At 39.5% G+C, this 21003-nt stretch overlaps 1 protein-coding gene across 1 annotated transcript in view; it reads right to left on the reverse strand.

Annotated features, from left to right (window-relative positions):
• Nucleotides 1-21003, reverse strand: part of adgrb3 (adhesion G protein-coupled receptor B3) — a 112163-nt gene that overhangs the window by 54140 nt on the left and 37020 nt on the right. Inside the window, exons 2-7 of the mRNA XM_041947375.1 lie at nucleotides 12782-12892; nucleotides 10161-10322; nucleotides 3858-4022; nucleotides 2944-3108; nucleotides 871-1035; nucleotides 256-357 (exon numbers count right to left, since the gene is read on the reverse strand). Coding sequence (XP_041803309.1) covers nucleotides 256-357; nucleotides 871-1035; nucleotides 2944-3108; nucleotides 3858-4022; nucleotides 10161-10322; nucleotides 12782-12892 — 870 coding nt within the window. The remainder of the gene's footprint in view (nucleotides 1-255; nucleotides 358-870; nucleotides 1036-2943; nucleotides 3109-3857; nucleotides 4023-10160; nucleotides 10323-12781; nucleotides 12893-21003) is intronic.

The following is a 21003-nucleotide window of genomic DNA, read 5'->3' on the forward strand; positions in this document are numbered from 1 at the left end:
TCAATCACGCCATCGCATGGTTTAGCAAAAAGCTGATTCCGGATCATACATATTAAAATGTACTCCAGCCTTTTGTCACCTTTTATGGGAGGACTACTCTTCTCAATTTACACTCACGGGATGGATCAGACAGATTTCTCATTTCTTTAAAAGAAGGAAGACAGCCAATAATAATGTAAGGAGACTAAGAAGACACTATAACATTTAGAAATTAGGTGGTGATAACAAAAGAAGAACTGCTGCTCGTGTCCTCACCTGTGGCGTTGGGTGGGCATCTATTAAAGGCCAGCTCTCCCGAAGGCGTCCGTCTCCACACCATTGACACCGCATAGTCCTCAGGACAAATCTCATACGGTGCTGGAAAGAAAAGAGGTGCAAGCGTCAATGCAAAGTGCTTTTCAGCATTTCCAATGTGATGCAACAGTTTCTTCATATTACATATAAGGACGTATGGAAATGTAGGAGATCAAAGCTGTATGGTGTTGGTGAGTATGAGCACGCCGTTTAGGGATTATAGTAAAATGTACCCTCTTCCTGAATCACAATTTTCGGGCGTGTAGATGCTACATAATTATAATAATAATAAAAATAAAAATGTTACTGTGACTTCAGATAATAGAAGCACTAAGTGATTTTATGTTTAAGACTCCACTTCAGAAAGAGATTACTTGAAAATTGTCATCACCTGTTTTTCAGTGACTTTGGAATATATTCACATTCATTCATCCCTCCTCTGTACCAGCTTCTCTGCATCTCCTCTTCAGATCCTGTTTTAACTAATCTCATGTAACGAGACATGTCATTCAACCCGCAGAGATAATTATCCCCCCGCTTTCATTCGGATGCAGGTCTTATTATCCTTTGGCTCACCTGGACAGCGTTGGTCGCTGCACTTTCTGACTTCTTCTCCGGTGCCGTCGCACTGCTGCCCGGTCACCGCTGCCCCCTGACACACCCGGGCTCGCCTCTGCCACCCGCCGTCGCAGGACTTAGAGCAGCCGCTCCACGGGCCCCAAGGATTCCACTGGCCGTTAGCTAAAACAGAATCATTCTGGGTTAGAGACAGACACTCTCGGAGGTGTAAAATGTGCCAAAAAACCAACAGAACGTCAACTAAAATGAGATATCTCTATGAGGATTTTTCTTCCTCTGCAATTCAAGCTTCTAATTAGAGTGTGACATCTAAAATATCATTTTTGATTACATTTATTTCTTTTGCTGTCCAAGCATTCAGTCTGTTGATGCAGTTTATAGGTAACGCTCCAAAACTGAACAGAATTACTCTAAATAATCAGGGGTGTGTGTGTTTTATGGCTAAAGAAGCTGTTCTGTGAGTGGTGATTATTTGCCTCACTTTGCCAGTATTAAAAAGGCATTTGTGCTGAAGTTTTCAAAACCAGCAGCATGCTTTATGCCCTTGTAATGAACACTGTTAAACTGTGCATTAGACAGAAAAAAACAAAAAGAACAAAAAAAAAAAAAACAGATGCTCCCCGTCAGCAATGTTGTAAATCATATGCCCTTGTCTGAACAAAAAGGTACAACACCCTGTGAGCAAGAAACACGCTCCGCTCTCATTTTAACCTCCACTTACCCCCTCCTTCGCACGTGCGGGGCTATTTTGTGTCCCACAACTAACCTGCGCCAGGATCGCTTCCGGAGGACAGAAAAGAACAGAAACCAGTGTGACCTGTTGGCTAAAACTATCCGCGAGACACTGATCAAGTCCCGGTGGATGCTGAAGCCTCTGCTCCACATCAGAGCAGCTGATTCCTCAGACAGATGCATGCTCATGAGTTTCAAAGAGCTCATTGTGCGGCAGCAGTCCTAGAGAAATTCTTCCAATTTTGAAACACATAACATTGATTCAAATCCTGCACAGGCCTTTATTGTACTTATTAGTCAGGCTTTTTTTTTTTTTTTTTACTTCTGTTTTGTTTCATTTCAAAAGAATGCCTGTTGCTTTTTAGCACGCTACATTGCTCAAAGATATATTTGAGCATTTCTGAAAAACATACTGGGTTTGCTTTGAACTCGTTTTTTTTTTGTGTTTTCTTTTTCCCACAAAGCAAGACAATGCCTCTAGCAGTCGTGAACATGGTGCTGACTTGTTAAATGATGGCTCAGGCTGTGTTGTCTCACTAATGTTTGATCTCTCACCTTGGAAACAAATAAGAATTGCTGAATAGGTAGGCCTCATTAAATGAATAAATTGCATAATGCACGCTCTCACTGTGAGGCAAACAAAAGCATCTCCAGCTTCATTATCATAAGCACAAATTGAAAGTGCGCATTCACAAGCTTCTACCGCTACTCCAGTGGTCCAAGAGAGCATAAGGTTGGATGGCTGGTTACACAACATTTCCACTGACTTTCAAACATTTAAGAGGAATCGTCTTTGCCACACACACACACACACATACCAGAGAAAAACAGAATAAAACCCCAGCTGTTTTGTGCTGCTGCAGTGAAAATTGCATCAAGAGATTATGAGAGTGCTCAGGCCCTTCATACGATCAGACAATTCAAAGCCTGATGGAGACCACTAAGCTGACATCTTTGAGCCTCTAATACATCTATGATGTTGACAGGCAGTTTGGACAGCTAACCCTGAATTATGTGAAAGGCATACAGTATATCTAACTGGATTTTACAAATCCAATTGATAGAGCATGGTCTTAAACATTATTCTTGATTCTTACAACACAGCTTTGATTCTTGCTGCAGAGCTTTTCGGTACACAAAAGAAGGGGTAAAACAGCTCAGTGAAATCAGGCTGCATGCTTCGTCTGGAGTTCACAGTAATGATTGTGGTCCTCGTGATTGTAATGACGATGGCAATATGGGTCGCACTCTTTTTTGTCTCTCTGTTCCCTGTTTGAAATAATGATTTCGAATTTAGACATCAAAGCGGATACAGAATTAAGAGGCTCAGGATTTTACCTGTGCAGTCAGGATTATGGCACTCTCTGCTTTCTGCCCAGTGACCGCGACACTCAGATCCCCCATGGGCGGCCGCTGAGCACTGCCTGGTCCTCTGCTGAGTGCCATTGGCACAGGTCACCGAGCAATCGCTCCAAGAGCTCCACTCCTGCCACTGTCCGTCCACTGAGGCACCAACCACAACCCAACAAGCATGTCCCATGTGAAGGGAGAAAGACGGCAGAAAGAAATGGGAGGAGATATTCAGATCACTATTCTCTCTCAGGGAGAAAACCAATAAAACAGACATTAAGTGGAAAGCATAAAAAAAAAAAAATTACATTGGCTACCAGATTTTGGTGAAACACACTGCTGGTTTCCAGCATTGTTTGTTTGTTTTTTTCTACAAGTTAGAATTCAGCCAAAGAACAAAGCATAAAAGGCGTGCTTGTTAGAATGTCTGTATATTAAGATTTAGATTATTCAAATATCAAAAGGCACAAACTGCAAAAATAAGGTTTGTTAACTGCCTTCCAGTTTGCCTGTCTGGGCAGAGGGAAAGCATCTGGGATTGAGTGGTTTTCACTGAGTCTGTTAGAGCAAAGCTAACATTTACTGTGTGGAAAAACTCATCACCACTAATCTGCTTACCATTCACAGGCCATTGCGGGTAAGTGATTTTGACGTCAGTATTACAGTACTGACTCTCAACAGGGTTTCCTGAACGGCATCATTGTGTAAGCACTACTACTTGAAATGCACCACAGACCCTACATTCATTCAGTTTTTTACTCACCTTTGCAATAATTGTTGAGTAATAACTATATGGAAGCGTGTAAGGTAAATCGCTTTTACCTCCCTCTCATCATCATGCCTTCAGGGATAATTGTTAATATTGTTATTCTTAATACATTTAGAGAGCAGACAGATGATACCTGGGCATAGGGCTATGTTGCAAAGCTTAGTCTGGGTCTCAGGTCCATCACAGGCCCTGCCTCCATGCTGGGGAGGGGCACACATCCTAGTCCTAGTGCGGTGACCTCGGCCACACGTGAATGAGCACAGGCTCCACGGTGACCACTCCTCCCATACACCGTGTACTGCGGGCACAGAAAAGGCGTCAGGCCTAATCAATGTCTCAGTCCCTGCTATAGCATAAACAAGCCCATAACAAGCTGCAGTGAAGCCATAAATGAAACACAATCAATCAAAAACAATTAGCAACAGAACTAATGTAAATGAAACACTGAGCACACAGACACTGTGGGTCTTCACAAAGCCTGGCCTCAAGCTTCAGTCACCTCTGTACATTTAGTTTTGGCTTTTCATGAACACAATGATAATAAATGGTACCCACTGACAATGTGTCCTACAGTAGTAACGGTATAGAAAATGATAAAAAAAAATATTCACATGCAGAATAACAACAATAAAAGTCCTGACTTCCAGGGTGTGGGTGAGGAGCAGCAGGTCTACATCGTGCTACAGTCTGCTGAGTTTATTTAGTGGACCTTCAGGCTAATGTGGCCTGACAATGGTTCTGCATATCTCTCATTACACTAACATGCTAATCATGCTTATACACAAAGCAGACAGCTCCTTAACCTGGTTCCAGACCTCTGACTAACCCCCCTGCATTTTACATTTTGTCGTGTTATTGTTAATGAAACGGCCATTTTGACTAAATATCAGGCTAGACAGCCCAAATCCAAAAGGGATTCATCCATTGTATAATATGTACATATATATATAGTCTACTTTTTTATCTTGTGGTTTTTTTTTCAAATGTTCTCTATCTCTGCTGCTATTTTTCTTCCCACTGATATTACATGCTGCTGTAATGCCCAAATTTATTTAAAGTTTTATCTTATATTATCTTCATTGACATGTTGCATATGGTGTTTCCTCATCACATATATGCCTGAGCAACTAATGCTAAACTTGTTGAAAGGCTAATAATTTTACGTGAATGAAAATCATTCTAAATCTCACGTAGCACACTGCTATCAATGGACTCTTGGCACATACTACCACTGCAATTGTTCAGTCAAAATATTAAAAACTAAAATAGCAAAATACATTAAAAACAACGACAGCAAGATGTCCCATTTTACAAAGTTTTGATCTTTAGAGTGAAATTTCAAAAACTTTTAATTGAGAGGATAATTTTGGCATGGGTTTCTAATCATTTCCGGCATTTCCCTTTGTATCTAACAACACTGCAGACCATTTTCCAGCACACATATCACTAAAATATAACGCTATTGATAAATTTGTCAATTTTTTACACTATAATTGCTATTTTCTCATTTCATTTTAAACAATAGCTGGTAAAAAGCACCGTTCCTCTTGCATCTTGCTTTGTGTGTAAGCTTAACAGGGTTCTGGTTGACAGATGGTGAGTCTTCATAGAACTGCAGAGAATATTTGCTATTGGCTCAAAGTTTTACTTTGGAGAAGGAAATATGTAAATCTGAGAGGCTGACAGCAGTAAGACACCTCCTGTCATGTCTTGGCACTCGCAGTGTTCCTAAACGTACACAGTGATATGAAATGGTGAACACAAGACTTTGAAAGTGTAAAAGTTTAACCTCTGATATTATTTTCCAAAGCAACTGCTGGCTTCTTGATCCCAGCGATACTGTGCATTTACTGACAGAACTGAAGGGGATGGAAATTGTATCAAGCCCAGATCACGCTGGAGCTATTTTCTAAGTGTATGTGCCTGCTAAGGACAAATCACATTATAGCCGCAAATTCCTTGTTTTCTAATCAGCTGCAATGGCACACAGGGAGCTGCGATTAAAATAACAGGCTGATATGTGTGCAGTCATGTCTTTACATTTTCAGCCTTTTCAAAACTGAGGCACAAAATAAAGAACAGAATTAATGACGATTTGCAGAGGACACAACATACTGTATGTGGTGGCCTTTTATCATTTGTTGATTGCAAATGGGATTTTAGACCTTGTCTGACTACTCTGTCCACAGGGAATTGATGGTTGGTCTTCAGAGGGGTCACTATCCACAGCTTGTGCAGAGGCTTAAAGTTCCTGCAGTACAATAGTTGGATCTCAGGATCAGTTGTAGAGTAATTGGACCTTGGGATCAAGCCGATGGGCCGCCGTGAGGCGAGCTACCGTCTGTCCCGGCCCCTGCCTCCAGGCACTGCTTTGATGCTCTTAGCTAAGTGTCCCGTGGTGGCCGAAGCATTTACTTTGAAAATTTCGAGTTCAAAGCAGGCAGTCACCATAGCTAGCAATGATGGAATAGGATTCCGCTTCTTTGTGTGTTTTTTCTCTGAACTGCGGCCACGATTTACAGGGACGGCCATGAGCGACCGTATTGTGCTGCTAGAGGTGAAATTCTTGGACCAGCACAAGATGGTGGACAAGGCTAATGCATTTGCCAAAAATGTTTTTATTAATTTGTGGTAAGCTGGGATTTGATTGGCCCTCTCATAACATTCCAGTGAGGTTTTCCCATTTTAACTTGTTAGCCTGCCTATTGTGCAAAGCTGTATTCACAATACTGTGCTTATTATTTTATTGCAGAGTGCCATCTCTTTTTTTTTGCCACAGAGCTGTTTGAGATGGTTTCGACTAAAAACACAACCAAGTCCACGCTGCTAATCATTATGCTGCAGCATGAGGCTGCTGTGTGCAATACTACACTTAGATTTGCACAATGCAAAGAAAGAATCAACGGCGCCTGGAAATGCTTTTGCGATACAGTAGGTTTTCCTCTCACATACAGTAATCAGAAGTGCTTTAAGAGTCCTTCACAGGGTTTCTCTAATAAACAGCCACTTTTCAGAGTTCATGTCCTTATCACATTTATAATGCTACATGGGGAAATCTTGTTTTTATTTTGCTCTTGTTCTTATTTAGCTTTCCCACAAATCAATTTTAATATCCCCCTTAATTCGTAAGTTTCCAAGTGTGACTGGCTCACAGTCAAACTTTACTATTTTGCACTGATGTCTTAACAGGAAATGCGCTCTTACTTGTACTAGATTGTGTCTTATCATTACTGTTTCTTCACTGGTTAATAATAAAAGCCAGAACTTCTTCCAGTCTTCAATTTTTGATTTGCCTCTGGGTTGTTTGTCTTTTTTTATCAAGCTGGCAAAAATGTAATATTTTAAGACGACACCTGTCTTTTGTTTGCAAATGCTTTGTTTCCATGGAGGCCATTTGTGCTTATGCTAAATGCCCAGTTTTTCCTCTGTTTACTGTAAGGAAATCGGTGGTGCTGCTAAATATATCCCACTCTGTATACCAGCGATCATACTAGCCTAATAGCAGCAGGTATTTAGTGCAGCTAAAATAGACCATTTCATTCATTTGAGGCAAATCAATATTTATACAGCATATCAACTGTCAACATTCCTTTCTACATTAAACACATACTTGTTGGACAAGGCTGGCGTTATTGTTTATTAACTCACTGTCAACAAATGTCATGACAGACCACAAGCTCCATCCTGAAGTAGCCAGTTCCTCTAAATCTCCACTGTCGCCCAAAAACCACTAAAATCATACAAGAGACATACCTTTGCTCTTGAGCGGCACAGTAAGTAAGAGTATTGAGCAGAGCGCAGTTAATTCCGAAAGAAGTCCGCGCGCCTGCATTCAGGTCGCAGACGCAGAGTAGGAGGCGCCCGGACAGACATGTCTGCGCATGCTCAGTGAGGGGAGTCGTTGTTTACGTCGCTTTGCTAGCTTAACAGAAAACTAAGCTATGTTAGCTGCGCTCGTTGAAATCACGGAATATCTTACTCAAGTGCAAAGGTATGGCTCTGCTCTGTGTTTTTGGCAGCGTTTGAAGGCAGTGGGGGGTCAGTGGCATAAACTGCATCAGTCTATAGTGGTGAACAGACAATACTTTATCACTTGCTGGTAGCAAGATAAAATAAAACCAGTGCATTATCCTGGCAGCCAAGAATCTTCAAATTGACTGATGCCATAATTGGTCAGTCTGAAAACGTAAAACAACTCTGTTCCCCCACCCCAGCCAAACCACACATTGTGAAATTTGTAATAGTTAATACTAACACAAATGAAAGTCGTGCTTTGTAAAAGTGTTTTAATGACAGCAAGGGTTAACTTGATAAATTGAGATAGCATAATATTTAACTTGCTCTGCAAACAGAGCAGTATTGAATGCTAAATACTGACCTCATTTCACTAAGTTATATTCAGTGCAACAATGTAAGAGCTAATTCTGCATTGCTCTAAAAGTTGTCACTGAACGTAAATCCTGTACTGCAGAAATGTCAAATATTAATAGAAATATCATAATGGGCTGCCTTCCTTCTGCAGAATAGCTGCTCCAGACTTTAAAAAAAAAAAAAAGACACGGGTGCTGTTAGTTGGGTTGAAAAGGGGGACTACTAAGGTAAACTATTTTGTAAAGCAGAGGTGTTATTGTGTTTTGGCAGATGCATTGTGTTGGATGAGTGGCATCACAGCTTGTATTGAGGCATGCTTGATCTCAGCCTGCAGCGCCTGAACCATTGTTCACAGATGATGTTGGTGTTTTCAGCGATGGTGACTAAAAGGTAAGGTTCCTTCAGACTGGAAGTGATGTATCTTTAATTCAAGCATACTCTGTTTTGGAGGTATCCTTCCACCTTGGCATAAAGACAGGTTGAAGAAAGAGAATCTATCTGTCTGCCTTACAGAATATTAGATATAGTCTCGCTGTTTCATGCGGCACCATGCCAGGTAGGATTTTTTTTTTTTTTTTGCACCAGTTTGCTACTGTAAATTTTTTAAGGTTAGTGCTGTAATAGCTGGATTTTTCGAGGATGACTTGAAAAAACAAATTCTGTGATATAACTGCAAGGTTTTCAACACAGATATTACAGGCAGTACAATTTATCGACGCTGCAGGACAATAAATTAGATTTTATCTAACTAAAAACACATGAAACAATTTAATAAATTAAAAATAGTGACATTTTAGAAGTTAACTCATCCCCTCTCTTATTTCGTCTAAAAATCTCATACAGGCCTGCTCTTGTGAGAAAAGTTCAAATTGTTTTATAGTTGTCCCAGACTTTTATGGCCCAGTTATTTGGTGATAAGCGTCTCTGCATTATTATGTGAAAGAAAGTTCTGGATCCACAATTAGCCACGAGCAAATACCTAATGTCTGCAGGTCTTGAGATAAATCAAAGACAATAACGAATTCACTTGGGCAGCTCCGTACGTTCTGGTTCTGAATTGATAATTATTCTTCATGCAAATGAATGCATATACCTGGAATTGGGCTGTGTAGCGTTTTATTTCTTGAGAATTAGGAGTTTTAATGCTGTCTGAGCTAAATATTAATGGCCATAGAGGAGTCACACCAAGAATGTATTTGGGCAACAGCTCTTTTGAAATGACTCATTCTCTTTCTAGCTCTTAATGTCCACGCTCAGTGAGAGAATGACCCCTTTGAAAACTACCAACTTCCCACTTACACATGCCACATCTAAAAATGAAGTACAGTACATCAGAAATCAGAATGTCAGAGGATGCAGCTCATAGTAATTTTATCAGCCATAATTAGTTAAGAGTTTGTGATGCAATATCAGAAGCACTTCACTTAACAGCGCCAGCAAATGTCTTGACGAAACATGAGTTCAGAATCTCATTACTAAATCAACATATTTGTCTGTGTAAACAATCCCAAAAAAGGATAATGGTGACTTGTTTAGAAAGGCACGCTGTCCTACCAGACGCATACAGACAAACATTAGGCCGCTGCAATCACCAGTCACAAAAACATCTGATGCTGATACCTGACTGCCAGTGACTCATCTGCCCTGCCATCATGGGTTGAGGAAGAAATGCCTTACAGTGTGTTTGAAGAAACGCTGCCAAGCTATTTTAAAATGCACGGCTGACCTTCAAGGAAATGAAGCTGACAACACATCAGTATCTACTGCTCCCCAAGCTCCATGCAGAACCACATGTCATTAAACCATTTCAATGCTGATGAATTGCCTTTACAGTTATATGAAATGGAAAACACAAAAGTGATCATGAAAAAGGAAACACATTCACAAAATAACATTAAAGAAAGAAAGCATTAGATTGATTATTATAATAGTACCTGCAATATTGATAATCATACATTCTTAAATAGACACATTGAAAAGTTTGTTAAAACACAACATCACATTTCCTCCCATAAACAACAAATGAGCAAAACATTAATATTCAAGAATCTGCGGCTAACACTACCTGGACAAGGGGCAGTGTTATTGCAAACCCTTGATTCTCTTAAAGGGCCGCTGCAGTGTGTTCCGTATGGTGAGACACATGTTCTTGTTCGCACCTGCGACCCTTGACCGCATGTTACAGAGCATGAGCTCCACTGGGACCACTCCTCTGCACCTGATTCACCTGTGTGGGAGAAGGGTGACACTAGTTAAATGCAGCAATATGGTCCTGGGGCAGGGCTTACGGGGCGGGTGGGGCAAGGTAGGCGGGGTTTGGTCAAATGGGGAGGGGCCAACATGAGTCACGTTGGGGTGAAGTGGGGTTTTTAAGATTTACAAGAATAGTATTGTACAGTCTATACTACCTTTATGTGATCTTTGATAAATACTGAATACTGACTAATGATTGAATTTAAAGCACAATTAAGTGTTTTGGGGTTACAATCATCGTGAGAAGCTGCATTAACAATAGTCTATGTGGTGTATGTGTAAATGAATCAGCCTTTTTCACAACAAATTTAAATGTGCATTTATGCAAAGATCACAGAGAGGGCATAGCTATGGTTATGAACAGTAAACATTGGGGTTACATCTAACCGTTTCACTTCATCTTTAAAAAATAATTCATGCATTTCAATGAAACCCATTAATGTGTTTAAACAAACGGAGAAAACCACCGTAAACAAACAAAACTTTATAAGAACATGGCGACATGCAAGAAAGACAACATCTGAGAAAATAAAATGGAATTAAATGGGTGTTAGTTCAGAAAGAGGTCTGAGATATGGATATCCCTTGCACTGCAGCAAACTCTAGTTTCCTTGACAACAGTGGAGGAAATTCTATGTTTTAGACAATGGTTTCAAATAATTTTTGAAATCTGTCTTACTCCATTAACTCCCAGGGGTGGAGAAATATGAGAAAGTTTGCTAATTTTATTCAGCAGATCACAGCCATTTTCATGTGTGTTTCATCTGTTTTCAACATATTCAAATTTCAGTTGTGACTGCCCAGAAGGAATCATAACAGGTAGAATTTAAGCCACAGAATGAGAATGGATTCTATGTCTATTGTCCAGGCCTTTGGGCCTATGTGAAGGTTTTGCAAGCAGATTGTGGAGTAGTTTAACTCTGCATGCCGACAAAATGTCATTAAATAATCATAGATCATAGTTGTTATATTCATCTCAAGATCTTTTTTGAGTTAAATTAAAAAGAAGAAGAGACAATCAATCTTCATGGTCCAAAATAGTCAAATATCAAAAAGCCATGAGATGCTTAATAAAGCTGTATATTACGATGAGGCAGTGGGGTGATTTCCAAAGCCATGGTAGCCTAAATGAAGAAAGAATAAATTATCTGGTGTCAGGTGAATGGACGGTCAAATTCCTGCATTAGAGTAGTCACCAAATAATTGATGTTTGATTATGTTAAACCCTCAGGTGAAGTATTAATTTTCTTCAAGGCTTTCTGCATTAGAGAAATGATTCACTACAAAGAAGAATAGTTTCAATTGCAGCTCTGAATACATTTATGTCATTGGAAGTCATCAAATCATAGTAGCATTTTAAGCACAATGTGCTTTAAAGTAGTTTCTCAACATGTAGTATCAAGGACACATAGATTCAGCCAAATAGGGATCTAAATCCTGCCCATAATTTTGCAGATCATAAAATAGACTGAAAGGTGGATCAATTTGTTAAATGAGGCAGTACAGGGAGAGTAAATTGTGTGAGAATGAGAAACAGAATAGCACAGCGATGCAACTTGACAGGGAAACAACAAACCTACAGCATGTGTACAATGGAGAGGCATTAATGATGATAATTATATGTTAGTACTGGTATATGTGTATGATGTGTTGCAAATTATAATGGCAATGAAAGGAGTTTTTAAACAGTGACAGCAATTTAAATGGAATAACACATGAAAAAATTAAAACATTTCCCAAAAATCAAAATTAAAAAAATCTCAATATCAGCTAGATCTAAACCCACCCACCGAAAAAAGTGTTCTTTAGATAGAATAAAGCAAACATGAACTAAATAATGAAAGCAAAATAAAGGGTTTGCTTATTTCAACACTTTCTCATTTTTGTTCATGCTAAAATACTAAGGTGGTAGGTTGTAAAAGTCATAATGAATGTACATAATTTCAGTTTTTAATTTATTGAATGCTACACTTGATTAAGTCACATAGCTTCACTTTATCTCTGAGGGCAGCATCTATCAGTTTAACTTTTGCCAAGTATGTGTTTCATATTTGGCTGAAAGGGTGGGTTTTTCCTCGGATGACATTTAATTTATCATGGCTTGGAGGAAATGATTAACTACATCTGGGCCTTAGTTTTAAACTGCTGTTTAATTAATGTTCTATGAATATACTGTATGAGGAATCCACTTGCCAACTCACTATGTGACATTAAAACAAACAGACCCACAAAACCCAATTATGTTCTATATTCAAAGTAAATACTCAGAGAAATGGGAAATTTATCTTCCTAGTTCATATGTAGCAATAGAGAATGGAAAAAATAATAATGCAAAACATTTCCACTTAAAAGGTGCAGTACAAGAGAGAGCATGCATGATGAAATTAAGTTTAGTTAACAAAATAAAGTAAAGAAACATAACTATTGTATTACCAGTTTGTGCCATAAATTTAGCAGATTCAGCTTGCTCCTGCAGGGCCTTTGTGTCATGAACTGATCTTGGCCGCTGACTTTTTACTGTATGCTCTCCGATCATTCCATATTCTATGGGACAAAATAGAGGTTCATATGAAAGCTAGGCTTAAACATGATTTTCTGAGAACAACAGCTTATTACATACTGTTTTTCAGGATGTTCGAAGCAACTGCAGTACATGGCTAGAAACAAAGACCACACAAGTATGTTTTTAATTTCTCCATTACTCTAGGGCATAGAACAATGCAACGAATTTATAAGGGTGAGTTGGAAGTATTAATTGAGCTTGAAAGCACAGCGTAGACACATAGCAAACATGCAAATAAACTCACATCGTTTTTTTAGACTCTAACACGTCACCAGACCAGCTCCCCCACCCCGCCCCACCCCCTGCCCTCCTGCACACCCAGAAAATAAAACAAAACAAAATGAAAGTAAAAATGTGTAAGCCATCGGAAAGCCACAGAGGAGGGGGTCATGGACATAACATGCTATTGATCCACAGTTTCCTCAAAAGTTTGTCATATTTGTGGGATTTCTTTTTGATTTATCCAGTCCAAAATATTGTGAGCTTTGTAAAATTAGACAAATGTATTCTGAGCTGTATTCATTACAATGCATGCCCTCTTTGTTTCCCACAAAGGGTCAAAGAGACAATGAGTACAATGTTCTGATGCCACACTGAGTAAAGTGATGCCAGCAATATTGCATTGAATTAAGAATTTGCAGTGGCTGTTCTAAGTAAATCCGACACACTGTAAAACATTTATTTTACTCACTTAAGTAGCTCATGCAAATTGTTTCTGTACTCCTGTTTTAATTAAAAACGTGCATTACTTTTGGCAGTGTGGTCCTAATGAGGTGATTATATCATTTGCAAATAGGCAATGCAGGTGATGCATCAACAACAAATTCACACATAGCTTATGTTAGTACATTAGACAATACAATGCATCAGCCATTGATAGGGAGGGTGTTTAAATCATCTCTTCTAATATAGTTTCTGGCCTCAGTTTCCTGTGTTCCCTACAGCAAACTGTGACTTAGAAAGACTGACCTCCCTCGCAGAGAGGCCTACAGGAGGAAATCCACCATCTCATCTGATCATATTCCACAGAAAGCTAAGATTTTCTGACTAATTATATGGTAAGTCGCTTGACTACAAAAAAAAGACTGTTGTCTGATCCACGCATCAGACTGTTGGCATTAAGCAAATCATATCAACAAACATGTTCCATGATTGGATTGAGAAAAATAAATAAATAAACCAAGACCAAAAAAAAAACAAAAACCCATCCCTTCCCAGTATAGCATCGGGGAAACTGTGTTTGTGTTTGCATAAAAAATTAGAATATTAAGAGGGTATAATGAAAGGAGAGAAAGCCGCTAGGTAGACACAAACATCGCAGCCTTTTGATGCTGATTGGGATCTTCAGAACCATGACTGCACAAAGTAACGAGCTTCAGAAGCATGTTCAAAGGTCTTTCAGTCCAATTTGATCGTGTCCACATCTGTTTTGCTCAAATTAAGCAGAACGCACAGTGTGAACTGTGTGTCGGACAAAGAATGTGCAGGTACACTGATGGTCGGACAAACAGCGGGCAGTTGATCTAACGGTCAGTCATGTAAGGCTAACTACTGTAGATACTTTGACATGTTATCTCTTTGTTTCGTGCTCTCTCCTGTGGTGTCTTGGATCATGAACCAATTCCCCATTTAGCTGAATAAAAGGGCTGTCTGATTTAGTCAGCCTGAATGTGAGCTACTTTGCAGGAAACCATACAAAAAGCAGGGTGCGCTGCTTTTTAATGAATTCATGCAAATGAAGCTAAACACTAAAAGCTATGAGACACAGTACAGTAGCACTTTCATGCCACTTGGCTCACTGGGGCTGGATGGATAGACAATACATTCGAAAGGACTTGGCTTCTTTTAATGCTTTCAGTTTTTGCACTCAATGTTAATAATGCAAAAATAGAGCTGAAAATACATACAACTCAGTAGAGACACTGTACTGTCCTGTATTCCATAGCACATCAACAGGGTTGGCTGGTAAAAAAGGCAGCAGAGCTTAAAATGTATTTGCAAAGGTCAGTATGCTGTATCCTGAAAGAAAATGATTCCTACCTAGCTCTCTGTAGAATTATTTAAATTTATAAGTAACAGAAATTTAAAGAAACTGGTCGGTTCCTGTATGAAGGAGGAAATGTATGGAGCTGCAGGCTGTTACATTCCATATTGTCCTTTTTAAATGCTAACCAACCAACATGGCTGCCTTCACAAATCATTGATCATTTCTCTGTCGTACCTTTGAAAATAATTTGCCTCTGCAAAACATTGATCAGCTAAGTCTATTAAATAGTGATATTAGCCCTGGAGTCAGTCTCACCTAATCTAATCTAGCTCTCAGCTCATGATGAACAATGCAACAAAAGCATCGCAACATGAAAGAGATTACTAAAATGTCATTAAGCATGATGTCAGTAAGATACTTAGATGACAAACAGTCACTGCCGAGCACACACTCTATGAATCAAATTTCACACATTTTTAAATAGAAGTGTTTCATCATCACAGATTCATCGTTTGATGACTGATGTTTGAGTAATTCTATCAGCCTGGACAGGAAGCGATTGAAAAAGCTCAGCCTGTTGGTACACAAATGAGAGCAGGTTAATTTGGCGCATTAGGAGACTTTTAACTGAATGAGTCTGGAGTCTCTTTTGATGCCACAAAGCCAAGATGTTAATCCTAAGGTTGTGTTTTCAGAGAGCCCGAGGTAGAATGGGAAAGAGCAGGATGTCGAAACACGACACCAAAAAACTACTGAGAAACAAGCACAGCGGTTTAATTGAACTACTAGGATTGTATTCAAGCCCGTGGCTATATGACAGTAAACATGAGAGACAAACCAGAATTTTAATAACTGGAGGGGCAGGCTGTGTCATTTTTCAAAGCAGCCCAAAACAATGTGTCTTCACTGTATATTACAAGGCAGAAAGTACAGATGATGCATTTGATGTGTCACTCCATAGAAACATGTCTTCTGTTTGAGACAGCATCGTTTTCAAGTTTTGGCCTGTATTCAGAACATTTTAAGTGTATGCTTTAGAGGAAATGAGGTTTAAGATTTATGAGCTGTCCTTCAGTCTGGACTAAAGACACTGGCCTGCTTTTTATTGATATCCATCAACCACCATGCTTCAACAACAGAAGAGAGACAGTGCCATTCAGAGAAATCCATCACTGTTAGCTTTCTTTCTTTTAATGGAATGAGGGATTCATACACTTTGTTTTGCATGCACATAACCTCAGTGGCATGCATCACTGATGAAGCATGCATTTTGGGCCTAAGAATTAAAAATCACGGGTGTTTTAATGACCACTAAATTTAGCTGGATTGACAAAGATCGAGGAATAGCGGCATTGCTTTCCCAAAATAATAGACATATTTGTCGAGGATTAAATACATTTTTGCCTAAAATAGGGGACTGAATCACTGAGATGACCTTGACAGGCGGATCAGCAATAACTACTTAATCTTCTGCAACAGGCCACACGTTTTAACACAAGGTCAAAGCCGTGCTGCTCGTCCCAGCAATCATTTCAAAATCTGAAAGATCGGCAACACTGCGGATCAAATGGATCAGACAGAAAGGGGCTGCTTCTGAAGAATACTTCCACAAATGGTTGTAGACCTCAATTAGTTTATATCCAGTGTGCTGTGGATTATAATAAATGCATGAAATTAGTAATAACGGAGAGGACACTCTGCATTCAAAATTTGCACGGAGCTGTCATATAAGCTAGTCTATCTAGCAAATTGTGCAGATAGTTTAGTGCACTGTATTTACTGAACAAAATGAGGCTTTAGGCCTACTATAGGTCATTATGCTGGAATAAAGTGGTTGTCATTTTGCATAGATACAGTGTGCAGTGTGCATGGAGAAGCAGGACTACTGGTCAAATATATACTTGTGCTTGCTGGATGTGTCCTTAACCTCCCTTTTCACTTATTTCATTGACTCATATCTAAACAGTGTGTTGTAAGACTGCAACCATATACATTATTTCCTCTGTGCGATGTATGTCCCTTGCCAACTCCATCAAACAAAAGTATTTTATAGCATCAGGAAATTACTTAACTGTCACCCAGAGATTAGAGTAGCAGAATTTCTCAGAAGTATAGCTGTCAGCAGATCCACTGATGATTTTTGTGACTCACCATGGATACACATGAACCACGGTGACTCCTTGTCAGTCACAGCTACAGCAACATGTCTCTCTATGATAACTCAGGTGGTCAACATTTTATGACGCTATGAAACATGACGTTTGACTGACAAAATTATAGAACTTCTATTTTGGAAACTTGTAATATATTAATCACCACCTCAGCATATCGTTTTAGTAATCTACAATATGTTTCTTTAATATCTAATATTGAAAAAAGTTACCTAATGCATACACGCAGCACACCCATTGCCCTGTTTCACATGTTTTGCATTTTTTAAGACTCCTAATTGGCTTAAGGAAGTTGCAGAATTAGCACTCCATTCAGTAACACTTTGCCACATCAAGCCCGCAGTTACCCCCAGTAAGTGCAATAATAGAACTTTTAAAAGGTGCTTGCTGCCACCACGCTGTGCAATCAGTTCATAATGGCAGCCATTTTGCCTGCTTTTCAGGGATTATCTACAAATCAGGTGAGTAATAAAGAGGTGTGGAATGAGATTAGGCTGTTTTCATCATAAATACCTTCCTCTCAACTTTAAGAAACTGAATGATTTGGTGGCTGTTGTCTCGTGAGTGAGGCTGCTTTGCAGGTTAACCTTACTGTGAGATATGTCTGGCCACTATAAAAAGGAAAGGAAAGTAGCTCTTTTGTTTCAGTCAGCTTTGGACACTGATCTCTAGGGGTGCATATGTTAGCAAAGCCTGTACTGCATGCAGAAACAGCCGACACAATGACAATCTTTGGCCAAAGCATTACAAAATGACTCAAATTACAGGCTGTGCAGGCACAGCAACCTGGTCACCACTGGGCTGTGACCTCAGCAGGTGACCGTAAATGAGGGTTATAACAGAAGGACACCACAGCTCAGATTTTGAAGCAACAGTGTTACTGCATGTGCTGTGGCCCATACAGGCCTTCATCATTGTGTCAAAGGTGTCCAAACACGGATAGTGCTGGACAGGATTTTCCTGCCCCGGCCAAACCGTTACGTGAGCCTGATTTGTTGGGCTCAAAGCTTTTCTGACCCATCACAGAACATTGAATGCTTTCAAGCTTAATTAGTAGCCATATTTACAAAGATATTCACGCTTGATCTAATTAATGTCCCACTAAAAAGCACATGCAGTACACAATACAAACAAATAAAAACTCTGCACGCAATCAAAGACAATGAAAGTTCCCTGGGTCCATGACCTTTGTCATTGCTGAGGCTTTGATGCCCTGCATGCTGGGAATTTTAAGCTTTCACACTGGCAGTGATCACGGCAGCCACAGAGAGGCCAGTGGAAGACATTTCATTTCCAGGTTCATCTTCACTGTGTGGACACGTTCCATGTGTAATTTTATTGAAAGGCAGCAAAAGTCAGCCCCATGTCCAATGACTGATGTGTCTAACCTTGCATGAAATGAGCCTTTACTCAGAGGCCCCTATGAGTCGCTTCTATCAGGGGCGCTGCGCTTACTGCCCTCCATGCATTCCCGGCTGACTGACTGACTGTCACAAATGTAGCTCTTAATGAGAGGCACTTCATTACCACTGCACGTTGAAGAGTGGAAGTACCCAAAATAGAGACAAGCGCACAGTCCACGCAGACCAGGAAGAGGGATACCTCCCCATACCCGACCCCGTCTTTGATCCATTTCGCAGCAGCTGGGCTACTGAGGCTGGCAAATTTCGGTCAAATGTAGTGATATTTCTTTTTTGTTAAGTGCTTAAAAGTAAATTCTTAGATATACTGAACTTCTCTTTGAGTCATGAACTACAATGAAAATATATTTAAACATAAAAAGATGCCAAACCATATTAAAAGACATTAACCTTTACACAAGGTGAGAGTGAGTACATACTACAACAAATTCGTGTTTGTACCAACATTGCCTGTTCATTTGTTTGTTTCCTGGAGGAATTAAAACCTAAACATCAATGCAGAAAAATGATCAAAGCCTGTTCTGGTTGATTATGGATTTTGTGCTTCAAACAATAAACATAATTACAAGTACAAGTAAATTACATTACTGAAAGAAAAGAGTTAGAATAACAAAAAATCAAAAATTATTTTAAAAGCATATATTAAAAGCAAAAAGAAAATGTGTCATGTGTTACGATGGAGTACATAAAAAATACATTACAGTCATCAAATATACATTTCTTCACAGTAGCACAGACTCTACACCTGTGTTTTCTTTATTTCAACATTTTAGAGGCATGACAACACATTTTTTTCAGAGTGAGTCATGTTTTAGACAAAACTGTGAAACACTACTTTTCAACGTAAAAAAATAATAAAGATGATGATTATGATGATGATTATGAAGTAATGAAGATGCATCATATTTCTCATAGATACACTTGCTCATCCGAACTGAGTCTTAGCTATTTCTCCAACCTCAAAATCAGACCACCATTCAGAGACAATCTTAGAAATGTACTCAGATGTCCTCAGTGTATCTCCTTACAGCCATTATACAACCCTTCACTATTGGTGGGACCATATGCTTGAGCCAATCTAAAAAACTCAATTAGTCCTTCATTAAGAAAATGAGGGGGTTGCACGGAATCAGATACAAATTAGGAATTGTCCTCTGAGACATACAATTATCCATCATATTCCTTCTGCCATCTGTTTGCTTCCTGTTGACTCTCCTAATGACTTAGATTGAAGCCAAATTAGAATTCTGTGCAACTGCCACTGCACCTCATTGTAAAGTCTTGTGAACTCCCCTAAAAATGGAGCGCGTGGTGAGACAAGCACTCAGAATATAGTCTGTTGCGAGTAGAGTGCATGTATTTTGTATTACTGATGTGTAGGCAAATGAGTGGCTACTGGAGATTGCATTGATGATTTACAGCACAATGCTAAATCACAAGGTTATTGAGCAGTACCTCACAAAGCAACCTAGATGGAGCTCTGACGTTATCAAAGCACTGCATCAAGAAGCCCTGTTGCTGGGTGCCGTGAGCAGATCATTCCTCCTCTTTTCCATACACTAAAGGGAACAGGCTCAGCGGTCTGGTTTCATATTATCCAAACATGTATAAATTGGATCTCTATTCTGTCAGAAGCCACAGTTTAGATGCATATTTCACAGTCTGAATATTATACTGTAATAAACTGACACCACAGGAATCAAAAGCATCATCCACATTACTGTGGCTGTAAACAAATGCTGGCTTATCAGTCTCTGGAAAGTAGGATTCATTTTGATTTAAATAAAAGGAGGAGGGGGGAATGAAAACAACAACAAATGAAGATACTCATTTCCTTGTCATCTAGTCCAGGTTTTCCCGAAGATGTACCCTCTGCATGATAATGTGAGCAATGTGTCATGCTTTCGGTTCAGCTGCATGATGCTATCAGAAAATGGATCCGCCTATGGAGCATTTTAAAGTGAAAGCAATGCCAAGATTGCAGCTTATAACTTTGAAAATCACCAGCCTTTTCAAAAAGCGACACTGCTGAACCACCCGTGACTGAAAGTGGGGCTGCTGCAGGGACACAACTGAAAGGACTACTGTGCACCGACAGAAACAAGGATGGAAGTGGATTACTAATGAAACCATTTCAAAAAGAGTAATAGTATAGAACCTACACATTGTATGCTGTTTGAAATACAGAGGTTCTCTCAAATCTGGGACACTAGTCTTATGCTTAAAGCGTTTCATGAATATTCTCTTCTACGTTCAGGCCAATCGCCTCAAAACAAGAGATTTTCTTTTGACCAGCTGGACACGATCTTAATATGCGGTTGTAAGTTGTGCACAATTATTCTTTGAGGCATCCTCTACTACAATGCTGCTGCTGAGGGATATTGGAAAAAACTATGGAAGCAGCTCTTGGCATCAGTATAGAAACACACAACCCCAGTAGATGACCTGGCAGTCACACACACTGCCAAGCTCGATGCCACCATGCCAAGCAATGCATCTGTCAACCGAGAAAC

Source organism: Chelmon rostratus, chromosome 11 (assembly GCF_017976325.1).
Source record: "Chelmon rostratus isolate fCheRos1 chromosome 11, fCheRos1.pri, whole genome shotgun sequence".
In the NCBI taxonomy this organism is placed as follows: Eukaryota; Metazoa; Chordata; class Actinopteri; order Chaetodontiformes; family Chaetodontidae; genus Chelmon; species Chelmon rostratus.